This window comes from Triticum urartu, chromosome 4A (genome assembly GCF_056163025.1).
Source record: "Triticum urartu cultivar PI428250 chromosome 4A, HENAU_Tu73, whole genome shotgun sequence".
Taxonomy (NCBI): Eukaryota; Viridiplantae; Streptophyta; class Magnoliopsida; order Poales; family Poaceae; genus Triticum; species Triticum urartu.
In genome coordinates, this window is record NC_141876.1 from 302,484,272 (window position 1) to 302,497,148 (window position 12,877).

Genomic DNA, 12,877 nt, shown 5'->3' on the forward strand with positions numbered 1-12,877 from the left:
CCAACCCTAAATCTTGTTTCCCCACACATACGGACTCTAAAAACAGCCTATACTTAAGTATTTTGAAAATACATGGGCCTGGCCCAATAATAAGGTGATGCAGCACCTAGAATAGCCTCTGGACGAAATTTATGAAGTGGCATCTTGTATATTTCGTCCAAGGCTTCATGCACTCCTTATGATGGCTTCAAAGTCCTGAAATCATCACTTGTAACTTCGTTCTTGTTCCCAAGTGTTCATCCCTCTTATCCATGCCAGGCCCTTCATTTGTAAGCAAAACAAATGTATCCAATTTAGGCAGCATCATATTCTCATGAACATTAGAATCATTACCAAGAAACGAAAGTACCTGATAATTTAATTGGCGTGCGCGAGCTCTAGTAATTGGTCCAGTATGTATAGCAGCAGGGGTTGTGGGTGTAACAATGGTATTGTTGTCCTCATCATCCTCCCCTTCTTGAAATGAAGTCATCCTCGATGGAACCTCATCTTCCTCACCCAAATAAGAGTTCAAATCTGCAATGTTAAAACTGGGACTAACCCCAAAATCTGCAGGCAGCTCAAGTTTATATGCATTATGATTTATTTTCTCTAACACCTTAAAAGGACCATCAGCACGTGGCATTAGCTTTGATTTGCGCAAATTAGGAAATCTATCCTTACGCAAATGTAAGAAAACAAGATCTCTAGGTGCAAACACGACATGTTTTCTACCCTTATCTCCAGCAAGTTTATATTTAGCATCATACACTCAATGCTTTCCTTAGTTAACTCATGCATTTTTAAAATCAATTCAACACGTTCTTTAGCATCAAAATTAACCTTCTCTGAAGATGGAAAAGGTAACAAATCAATAGGTGCACGAGGTAGGAAACCATACACAATTTCAAAAGGGAACATCTTAGTAGTAGAATGCAATGAACGATTATAAGCAAATTCAATATGAGGCAAGCATTCTTCCCACATTTTCTTATTATTCTTCAAAATAGACCTAAGCATAGTAGACAAAGTTCTATTGAGTACTTCAGTTTGACCATTAGTTTGGGGTGACGAGTAGTACTAAAAAGAAGTTTAGTCCCCAACTTAGCCCATAAACATCTCCAAAAGTGGCTAAGCAATTTAGTATCATGATCTGAAACGGTAGTATTTGGCACACCATGCAAGTGAATAATTTCACGAAAGAACAAATCAGCAACATTAACAGCATCATCGCTTTTATGACATGGTATAAAGTGTGCCATTTTCGAGATTCTATCCATGACAACAAATATGCTATCCCTCCCCTTCTTTGTTCGAGGTAAACCTAAAACAAAGTCCATAGATATATCCTCCCAAGGAACACTAGGTACAGGCAAAGGCATATATAAACCATGAGGATTGAGTCGTGACTTAGCTTTTTGACATGTAGTGCAGCGAGCGACATAACGCTTAACATCCGGTCTCATTTGTGGCTAAAAGAAATGTGCAGCAGGTACATCCTCCATCTTCTTCATGCCAAAGTGTCCCATTAATCCTCCTCCATGCGCCTCTTGCAACAACAAAAGACGATCAGAGCTAGCTGGCATGCATAGCTTGTTAGCACGAAACACAAATCCATCGTTAACGACGAACTTGTGCCATGTTCTACCTTCTTTATAGTTCTACAATACATCTTTAAATTCAGCATCATGCACATATTGATCTTAGATGGTCTCCAAACCAAATATTTTAAAGTTGAGTTGTGAAAGCATAGTATAACGACGAGACAATGCATCAACAATAACATTTTCTTTACCCTTCTTGTGTTTAACGACATAAGGGAAAGTCTACATGAATTCAACCCATTTAGCATGTCTACGGTCCAGTTTTGCTTGACTTTTAATATGTTTCAAAGATTCATGATCAGAATGTATAACAAATTCTTTGGGCCATAAATAATGTTCCCTTGTTTCTAAGGTCCGAACAAGAGCATATAATTCTTTATCATAAGTACAATAGTTCAGACTTGGCCCACTCAATTTTTCAGAAAAGTTTGCAATAGGTTTGCCATCTTGTAATAGCACACCTCCTAATCCAATTCCACTAGCATCACATTCAAGCTCAAAAGTCTTATGAAAATCAGGAAGTTGGAGTAAAGGAGCATGTGTCAACTTATCTTTCAATACCGTGAAGGCTTCTTCCTGTGTGGTACCCCAAACAAAAGGCAAATCCTTCTTTGTAAGCTCATTGAGAGGTGCAGTAATGGTACTAAAATCTCTCACAAAATGCCTATAGAAACCAGCGGGTCCAAGGAAACTCCTCACTTGTGTGACCGTTTTGGGCTGCGTCCAACTCTCAATAGCTTCAATATTGGCTTTATCAACTTCAATTCCCTGTGGAGTAACAACATAGCCGAGAAAAGATACTCGGTCGGTGCAGAAGGTGCACTTCCCAAGGTTACCAAACAAACATGCATCACATAGAGCAATAAAAATAGCATGTAAATGTTCCAAATGTTCCTCCAAAGATCTGCTATAAATCAGTATAACATCAAAATAAACTACCACAAATCGTCCAATGAAAGCACGTAAAACTTCGTTCATTAATCTCATGAAAGTACTAGGTGCGTTAGTTAACCCAAAAGGCATGACTAACCACTCATATAATCCAACTTTGTTTTGAATGTTGTTTTCCATTCATCTCCCAATTTCATACAAATTTGATGGTATCCACTACGCAAATCAACTTTGGAGAATATTGTAGAGCCACTCAGTTCACCAAGTGGCTGGCCGCCAGAAGACAACAAGGCTCAGAAAATGGCCCCGCAGTGGGTTGGCTCCTAGCAGACGGCCTCCAGAGAACCTGGCTCCTAGCAGGCGGCCCCAATCTCCCTCAAAGTTTGCACCACATTATGACGACGAGATGGGGCGTGGCTATAGCAACGCCTGCCACCCCCGAATCCAGGGCAAAGCGTGGCTATAGTGCGGCGTACTGGGCGGACATCCCTCGGGCGGCGCAGCACTGTTGCCACGCAGTCCATGACATCACCCATGGAAGAGAAGACCATGCTCCCACTACGAGCTGTTGGTATGGCCCCAGGCGGCGGGCCCTACGTGTAAGTGAGAAGCCAGAAGGCGGCGGGATCCGCCAGCCGGCAGATGGGAGGCCGACTCCCAGCAGCCGGCCTTCCCCCTTCCCTCAGAGTTTGTGCGCCATTAATCAGAAGAGACGGGGAGTGGCTACAGTGAACAACCGCCAGGCGGTGGGTACTGTAGCCACGCTCCTCCCGACAAAGCACACATCATCAACAGCATTGCACAGTAATGAGCAACTGGCGAGACCCACGAGCGGTGGGCGGGGCCTGTCGGCTAAGTACGAGGCAGCCGGCGGTACCCACCAGGCGGCGGGCCCCAGCGATCGGCGGAGAAGCCGGTACCAACAGACATTGATAATCGGGTCCTACACCCGGTCGGATTACCATTGTACCCCAGGGGTAAGCCTATATAAACCCCCCAGGGCACCCATGCAAAGGGTTCAGCCTCACTGAGACCTTAATACACCCACACACACATATAGAGGGAGTAAGCTAGGGCTAGCCTTGTTCTTCTTCCCCCTCTAGAGAAACAGCTCAAGGAGCAAACTTGTAGCCACCGCTGTTGCTTGAGTGATCATGCGGAGACCCCGCGGAGCAGGAGTAGGGGTGTTATCTCCTAGGAGATCCCCGAACTTGGGTAAGATTCGCCGGAGGGCATGTTTGCTCCTTATCTTGTTTCCTGGCACTGGCGACGTATTATTAGCCCCTCCATGATAAGCCATCCGTTGGCATATGTCGCACGACACCCCTGACATTTGGCGCCCATCGTGGGGCTAGGTGCACCATCGTCCGGAGATCTATTCTAGACGGGAACCCTGTTCCTCCCTCGCAAGCACAACCAGCCTGGCTCGCCCAATGGCGTTTGCGCCGACACGCTGCACAATGCAGAAGTCTCCTGCGCGGCGGCTAGCCTCGCTGATCTTGTTGGCGAGCTTCGCCTCTCCACCGAGCCCGCACCCGACGCGGGAGCAGTCAGCTCCGAGAGCTGCTTCGTCGACCTTCTCGGCTGCTTTGTCGACCTTATCGGCAAGCTTCACATGGCCAGCGAGCCCACCACTGACCTAGAATCGGTTGGCTCCACCGATCAGATGCTTGTCGACACGGACACGGCTTCTGTCGACTCCTTCCCCACCAATGTGGTGGTCATCGACGACCCGCTTCCTCGCGCGGAGAGCGGCGGCAGCACCGTCACAGAGGTGCTTGTCGTCAGCCACAATGGGACTTACAGAGGAGCCGGCCAGGACCCATTGCAGGCGGCAATGCGAGACCTGTCCACGCGCATTGCGGTAGATGCAGATGCCGAGACGCTGGAAGCTTGCCGCGTCTTGGTCGTGGAGAACGTCAAGAAGCTGGCTACCATGAGACGCCTGTCTGAGGCCTTCAAGTGCGAGGTTGACCGCGCTGTTGGCGGCACGCTGACTGCTGATGGGCCCAGCCGCGTAGGCACGGTCCGGCAGCGAGGTCGCGCCATCGCCAGCATGTTTGGAGTAGACCGCCCTGTCTACGCCATGCCTATGGAGAACATACGAGCCACCCAGGTAGCGGCTGACGAGCTGGACCACCTGGAGGGCGACGAGCGCTGCTACATGGCGGAGCGCGTTTAGCAGCTTATCGACGCGGCTGCCGTGCAGCAAGAAGCCGGCTGTCATGTGGAAGAGCTTAACCAGCGGGTTGAGAACCCGCCCCTTCGCCAAGAGCATGGCGCGACCTCCCGGACGCCAACAGACGGTGCCCGCGACAGACGAGACAAGGAGCCAGCTGCCAGCCACAGCCGGACTCGCATCACCATCGAGCGCGCCCGAGATGGCCACCCACGAGCAGTAGAACGATGGGGGGACCATCCGCCACCTCTGCCTCCTCGAAGGGAGAGGCGCGTTTCCCCGTCGCCTTTTGATCACCCCGACTCTTGGTGACCGGCTGGGCCGCCGAGAAGGAGTCGGAGGGAATGACGCCCGCCACCGGATCGACCGCCTTGCTTGATCCTTGGCGCTAGAAGAAGAAGATGCAATGGGTCCGCTTTGTTTCGTCCCCCGTATTCATGACGAGCCATTTCCCAAAGGGTTCTCCCTCCCAAGTGACACGCCCAAGTACAATGGCTCTGTGAAGCTAGAGGATTGGCTGGTGGACTACTCCATAGCCGTCAGCATAGCAAACGACAACAAGTGCATTGCCGTGAAATACGTCCCGCTCATGCTCCAGGGCACGGCCCGGACGGGGCTTAACAGCCTCAAGCCCTACAGCGTTAATAGCTGGGTATATTTCACCGAAGTGTTCATCCGCAACTTCACCAGCACCTACAAGCGGCCTCCCAAGCCCCGCCAGCTCTCGCTATGCGTTCAAGGCCTAGATGAGTCCACCCACGATTACCTGACTTGGTGGGCTGAATTGCGCAACTCCTGCAAAGGGGTGCACGAGGTCCAAGCAATTGAGTACTTCACTGCCGGGTGCTGAGAGGGCACCCTCCTCAAGCACTGACTCCTCTGCGACGAGTCGGCCACGCTCGACGAACTACTGATCTAGCAGACAAGTACGCCATTGACGACTCCTGCATGAATTCGGAGCTCAGAGTGGACGCTTCTGAGAAGGTGCTCCCTCCGGCTCCTCGAACGCTCGCTGGAGACAGCAGTAGGCGCCAACAGCCGAATGATAACAAGTGCAAAGCCCCGTAGCCGGCTTCCACCAGCCGGCAGGTGGCAACAGTCGAAGACCAGCAACCTGAAGGACAACCACTCCCCAAGTGTCAGAAGGGCGGCAAGCCCGCTTGGCTACCTGCTTTCTCCTACGAGCAGACCCTTGATGTGCCCTACAAGTTCCACAGCGGTGCGAAACCGTCCAACCACCCCACCCGGAAGTGCCACTGGCTCACCCATATCTCCAAGGGCGAACGACTACTACCCCCTCCGCCTGCTGGCCCACCGCCGCTTTCTCCCCAGCAGCCGGCAGCCTGTCCAGCAGTCGGCGCTGTTCAAGATGACTACCCTGAAGAGCATGGAGCCTATGTTGTCTTCACCAGTGTGGCGGACGATCGGCGCAGCCGGCGTCAGCAGCACCAAGAGGTGAACGCCGTTGCTTCAAGAGCTCTAGAATTCATGCATTGGTCTGAGAAGCCCATCAGTTGGAGCCGAGCAGACCACCCGGATTCGATGCCCTCTCCGGGTTCTTATGCTCTAGTGCTGGATGCCACCATTGCAACAGAAAGGCGAGCTACTCGTTTCTCCCGAATTCTGATAGATGGCGGTAGCAACATCAACATCCTGTACCGCGATACCATGGAAAAGTTATGCATTAAAGAGAGGCAACTCCGGCCCAGCCGGACGTTTTCCATGGTATTGTGCCTGGCCTATCCTGCTCACCAATCAGCAAGGTCAAGATAGGTGTCGTCTTCGGAGACAAGGATCACTTCCGTCGCGAAGCGATTTGGTTTGAGGTGGTGGACCTCAAGATCCCTTATCATGTACTCCTGGGACGGCCGGCTCTAGCCAAGTTGATGGCGGTGCCACACTATGCTTACCTCAAAATGAAGATGCCAGGAACCAAGGGCATTATCACGATATCTGGGGACTATGAGAAGTCGGCCGATTGTGCTTCGGCCAGCAGCCGGTTGGCCGAGTCCCTTGTGATTGCTGATGAGAAGCAGCTCCTAGACCAGGTGGCGGCCATGGCTGGCAAGCAGCCGGACATGTCACCAGATCCCAAAGAGTCAGAGACCCAGGGGTCCTTCCAACCGGCCAAAGAAACAAAGAAGATCCCTTTGGATCCTAAGCACCCGGAGAGATTTGCTGTCATAGGTTCCAACCTTGATAGCAAATAGGAAAGCGGGCTCGGTGATTTCCTCCGTGAGAATCGGGACATCTTCGCATGGTCTCCCAAGGACATGCCGGGTGTTCCGACGGATTCCGCCGAGCACAAGCTACATGTCAGAGCAGATGCCAAACCAGTCAAACAACCCCTCTGCTGACTGTCGGAGGAAAAGAGAAGAATTGTTGGTGAAGAGACAGCCCGACTTCTAGCAGCCGGCTTCATCATGGAAATGTTTTTTCTAGAGTGGCTTGCCAACCCAGTCCTTGTACTAAAGAGGAACAACAAGTGGCGCATGTGCATTGATTACACCAGTCTCAACAAAGCTTGCCCAAAAGATTTGTTTGCTTTGCCTCGGATTGATCAAGTGATAGACTTCACAGCCAGATGCGAGCTATTGAGTTTCTTGGATGCCTACTCAGGATATCATCAGATCAAGTTAAACCCGGCAGACCGCCTTCATCACGCCATTTGGAGCCTTCTGCTACCTGACCATGACATTCGGCTTGAGAAATGTCGGTGCCACGTTCCAGCGTTGCATGCAGAAGTGCCTCCTCGAGCAACTTGGCAGAAACGCCCATGTCTATGTGGACGATATCGTGGTGAAGACGAAGAAGTGCGGCACCCTCTTGGAAGTTCTCAAGGAAACTTTTGAAAATCTGCGCCAGTTTTAGATCAAGCTCAGCCCAGAGAAATGCGTCTTTGGAGTACCAGCCGGCCAGCTCCTTGGCTTCCTGGTCTCGAAGCGCCGCATTGAGTGCAACCATGTGAAAATCAAGGCCATCAAGAGGATGGAGAGACTCACCCGACTGAGAGATGTCCAGAAATTCACCGGCTACTTGGCATCCATCAGCTGTTTCATCAGTCAGCTGGGTGAGAAGGCTCTTCCCCTGTACCAGCTCATGAAGGAAACCACTCGCTTCGAGTGGAATGAAAAGGTGGACGAAGCTTTTCTCCAGTTGAAAAAGATGTTGACCACGCCGACTGTCCTGGCGGCTCCAGCTGATAAGGAACCGATGTACCTCTACATTGCCGCCACCAGCCGGGTGGTCAGTACTGTCAAGGTGGTTGAACGCCTAGAGGCCGATAGGGCACAGCCGGTCCAGAGGCATGTATATTATTTGAGAGAGGTACTATCGATCTCAAAACAGAACTACCCCCATTACCAGAAGATGTGCTACGGCATCCACTTTGCGGCCAAGAAGCTGAAGGCATACTTTCAAGAGCACCCGGTCACTGTTGTATGCACTGCCCCACTTGCTGAGATCATTGGCAACAGAGATGCATCTAGCCGGGTGGCCAAATGGGCCATCGAGTTGGCCCCTTATACCATCTTCTACCAGCCACGCACTGGCATCAAGTCCCAAGCACTGGCCCACTTCCTTGTCAACTAGGCCGAGACTCAGTACCTGCCGCCAGCCCAGACTCCACCTATTGGCGGATGCACTTTGATGGCTCGAAGATGCGCACCGGTTAGGGAGCCGGCGTTGTCCTCACCTCTCCCAAAGGCGACAAGCTCAGATACACATTGCAAATCCATTTTGCCGCCTCCAACAACGTGGCCGAGTATGAGGCGCTCATGCATGGCCTCCGGCTGGACAAAGAAATTGGCATCCGCTGGATCCTGTGCTACGGCGACTCCGACTTGGTGGTCCAGGAGTCATCTGGCGATTGGGATGCCAAGGATGCAAACATGGCAAGTTACCGCTTCCTTGTTCAGAAGCTCAGCGGTAATTTTGAGGGGTGCGAGTTCCTTCACGTGCCACGAAATGAAAATGACCCAGCTGACGCTCTGGCACGGATCGGCTCCACCCGTCAAGCAATACCAGCCGACGTCTCCCTTCAGTGCCTTCGCAAGCCGTCGATCAAGCCTTCTCCAGAATCTGAGTCCATCTTCATGCCGTCTCCTCCCGAAACAGTCGGATCCGACTCAGGGGCTACGGCAGTCATCTCGGGGACTTCAGCAGGCGGCACAGGGGCTGCAGCAGCCGCACCCAGCTTCGGGACTCCACAACCCGGCCTGGGGCTACAGCAGCCGGCCCAGGGACTTCACCAAGTGGCTTGGGGACTGCGGCAGTTGGCCCAGAGACTTCAACAATGCAGCAAGCGCCAGCCAGCCCGCCTCCTCCCAGCCCAACCACCCTACTACAAGTGGCCAGAGTGGCAGTAGAAGAAATTCAAGCACCATCATGGGCACAACCCATCCTCATATTTCTGGTGAACAGAGAGCTGCTGGCTGATGAGATCTCGACCTGGCTAGTGGAGCGCCGAGCAGGAGCCTACATGATAGTAAACAGAGAGCCTGTCAGACGCAGCGTGACTGGAGTCTTCCAGTGCTGTGTAGAGCCAAAGAAGGGCCAATCAATTCTCAAAGATATCCACCAACGCGAGTGCGGCCACCACGCGGCCTCCAGATCCCTCATCGCCAAAGCCTTCCGCCATGGTTTCTTCTGGCCGACTGGTTGGGAAGACGCCAAGGAGTTGGTCAAGCATTGCAAAGGGTGACAGAAGTTCAATTACAAGCAACATTTGCCAGCTTATACTGATAGAGGCAAAGGTGTCCCGTCTTTCGATGAGATGGTGGCTATCATTTTGGAGGAAGTCGACTTTGACAATCCGACTATGAACGTGCGAAGATGTCGCGCCTTAGCAATTGCTAAAGCAACTCCGAGTGGTTATTGACCATGCCAGAGCACGATCAACCAGACCACAAAGGTCTGTTTCCTGCAGGCAAACAAAGAACAAGCAAGAAACTAAGATTGCAATCTGGATATTGCGAATATAAGAGGAAAGCTTTATTGATCAAGGTGGGGTTCTGTGACGCCTTTGTCTGGTCGTTGAACACAAACGAAGTACGCAAAGTTGCAGCTATGGCGAACTTTAATCTAAACAAAACCCAAAGTCTAAATGATACCCTAAGAGTTGTATATATGGAGGAGAGAGGGAGGAATTTCGTGGCCCTTGGAGGAGGGGACCGAAACCAATCCTATCTCTTGGTCTTTCGATGAGATGGTGGCTATCATTTTGGAGGAAGTCGACTTTGACGATCCGACTATGAACGTGCGAGGACGTCGCGCCTTAGCAATCGCTAAACCAACTCCGAGAGGTTATTGACCACGCCGGAGCACGATCAACCTAACCATGAAGCCTCTAGAGGTTATTGATCCCTCTGGGCCTCGCGGGCTGCTACCTCTTGAGCACTTGCGTTGGTTTTCCCTTGAAGAGGAAAGGGTGATGCAGCAAAGTAGCGTAAGTATTTCCCTCAGTTTTTGAGAACGAAGGTATCAATCCAGTACGAGGCCATGCACGAGTCCCTCGCACCTACACAAACAAATAAATCCTTGCAACCAACACGATAAGGGGTTGTCAATCCCTACAGGGGGACTTACGAGAGTGAGATCTGATAGATATGATAATATAATTTTTTTGGTATTTTTATGATAAAGATGCAAAGTAAAATAAAAGGCAATAGAAATAACTAAGTATTGGAAGATTAATATGATAGAAGATAGACCCAGGGGCCATAGGTTTCACTAGTGGCTTCTCTCGAGAGCATAAGTATTCACGGTGGATAAACAAATTAATGTTGAACAATTGACAGAATTGAGCATAGCTATGAGAATATCTAGGTATGATCATGTATATAGGCATCACGTTCGAGACAAGTAGACCGACTCTTGCCTCCATCTACTACTATTAGGCCACACATCGACCGCTATCCAGCATGCATCTAGAGTATTAAGTTCAAGAGAACAGAGTAACGCTTTAAGCAAGATGACATGATGTAGAGGGATAAACTCATGCAATATGATGAAAACCCCATCTTGTTATCCTCGATGGCAACAATACAATACGTGCCTTGCTGCCCGTACTGTCATTGGGAAAGGACACCGCAAGATTGAACCCAAAGCTAAGCACTTCTCCCATTGCAAGATAGATCAATCTAGTAGGCCAAACCAAATTGACAATTCGAGGAGACTTGCAAAGATAACCAATCATACATAAAAGAATTCAGATAATATTCATATATTGTTCATAGATAAACTTGATCATACACCCACAATTCATCGGTCTCAACAAACACACCGCAAAAGAAGATTACATCGGATAGATCTCCACAAGAGAGGGGGAGAACTTTGTATTGAGATCCAAAAGGAGAGAATAAGCCATCTAGCTAATAAGTATGGACCCGTAGGTCTAAGGTAAACTACTCACATTTCATCGGAAGGGCTATGGTGTTGATGTAGAAGCCCTCCGTGATCGATGCCCCCTCCGGCGAAGCTCCGGAACAGGCCCCAAGATGGGATCTCGTGGTTACAGAAAGTTACGGCGGTGGAATTAGGATTTTGGCTCCGTATCTGGTAGTTTGGGGGTACGTAGGTATATATAGGAGGAAGCAGTACGTCGGTGGAGCAACAGGGGGCCCACGAGGGTGGAGGGCACGCCTAGGGGTGTAGGCGTGCCCCCTACCTCGTGGCCTCCTGGTTGCTATCTTGACGCAGGGTCCAAGTCCTCTGGATCATGTTCGTTCTTAAAATCACGTTCCTGAAGGTTTCATTCTTTTTGGACTCCGTTTGATATTCTTTTTCTGCAAAACCCTAAAATAGGCAAAAAACAGCAATTCTGGGTTGGGCCTCCGGTTAATAGGTTAGTCCCAAAAATAATATAAAAGTGTATAATAAAGCCCAATAATGTCCAAAACAGAATATAATATAGCATGGAACAATCAAAAATTATAGATACGTTGGAGACGTATCAAGCATCCCCAAGCTTAATTCCTGCTCGTCCTCGAGTAGGTAAATGATAAAAACAGAATTTTTGATGTGGAATGCTACTTGGCATAATTTCAATGTAATTCTCTTAATTGTGGTATGAAAATTTAGATCTGAAAGATTCAAGATAAAAGTTTAATATTGACATATAAATAATAATACTTCAAGCATACTAACTAAGCAATTATGTCTCTTCAAAATAACATGGCCAAAGAAAGTTATCCCTACAAAATCATATAGTCTGGCTATGCTCCATCTTCACTACACAAAGTATTCAAATCATGCACAACCCCAATGACAAGCCAAGCAATTGTTTCATACTTTTAATGTTCTAAAACTTTTTCAATCTTCACGCAATACATGAGCGTGAGCCATGGACATAGCACCATAGGTGGAATAGAATGGTGGTTGTGGAGAAGACAAAAAGGGTGTAGCGACCCGACCTCAAATGGTCAAGTCTCTGTGCTCCAGTGTCATCCCTGGATCGGTAATGCTGACACACACAGTTCTTGAAGGATTTATAACAGAGTAGCAATCACACACTTATTACATAGAATGTCTCAAAAGAGAACTTATTACAATAAATATGGCGTAAGGCCATATAATACGATAACAGCGGAAGGCTTGGAAGATAAAGTGAGTCCATCAATTCCAATGGCATAGCTGAGCTGCACGGCAACGACCTAACGAACCTTACTCCTCATTTGAAAAGTCTGCAACATAATACGTTGCAGCCCGAAAACGGGTCAGCACATGGAATATGCTGGCAAAATAACATAGTAGAGCAAGAACTGACTAATGCTATCACTACATGCATATTTGGCTGGTGGAAAGCTCTATGGTTAAAGTTTTGCGAAAAGCCAATTTTTCCCTACAACAAAGGAATAGATTTTATTTAACAATCATGGTAGTAGAAACATCATTGAGAAGGTTCCTCCAACTCAATCCCAATTAGAAGTAATTATCAACCCAACAATATTAATTTAGAGTGATGAGATACATATGATAATCCAAGTACTAGATATTCAAGATGTCCATAACCGGGGACACGGCTAACCATGATTAGTTTGTACAATCTGCAGAGGTTTGTGCACTTTTCCCCACAAGACTCGATCTCCTTCGTTGGATTTCTCGCACTACATGGTGTTTGAGAAACGGATGACCGAGACACGGTCTTTCAGAAACATTAGCTCTAACCCCGGGTAGACCATACCAACCTACATCCCCTACATCTGCTAGCCTACCACTGAAAGAG

General features: G+C 49.1%; 2 protein-coding genes across 2 annotated transcripts; both read left to right on the forward strand.

The window, feature by feature from the left end:
• Positions 1-6,539: 6,539 nt before the first annotated feature.
• LOC147975660 (uncharacterized) lies at positions 6,540-6,863 on the forward strand. Its single transcript, XM_087520521.1, has one exon. It carries the CDS (start codon positions 6,540-6,542, stop codon positions 6,861-6,863), a length of 324 nt encoding a protein of 107 aa, XP_087376647.1.
• Positions 6,864-7,641: 778 nt separating this feature from the next.
• LOC147975661 (uncharacterized) lies at positions 7,642-8,244 on the forward strand. Its single transcript, XM_087520522.1, has one exon. It carries the CDS (start codon positions 7,642-7,644, stop codon positions 8,242-8,244), a length of 603 nt encoding a protein of 200 aa, XP_087376648.1.
• Positions 8,245-12,877: the final 4,633 nt, after the last annotated feature.

What these genes read in the sequence shown, in the direction of transcription:
- LOC147975660 (XM_087520521.1), top strand. Translation starts at nt 6,540, where the DNA reads ATGGCGGTGCCACACTATGCTTACCTCAAAATGAAGATGCCAGGAACC.
- LOC147975661 (XM_087520522.1), top strand. Translation starts at nt 7,642, where the DNA reads ATGGAGAGACTCACCCGACTGAGAGATGTCCAGAAATTCACCGGCTAC.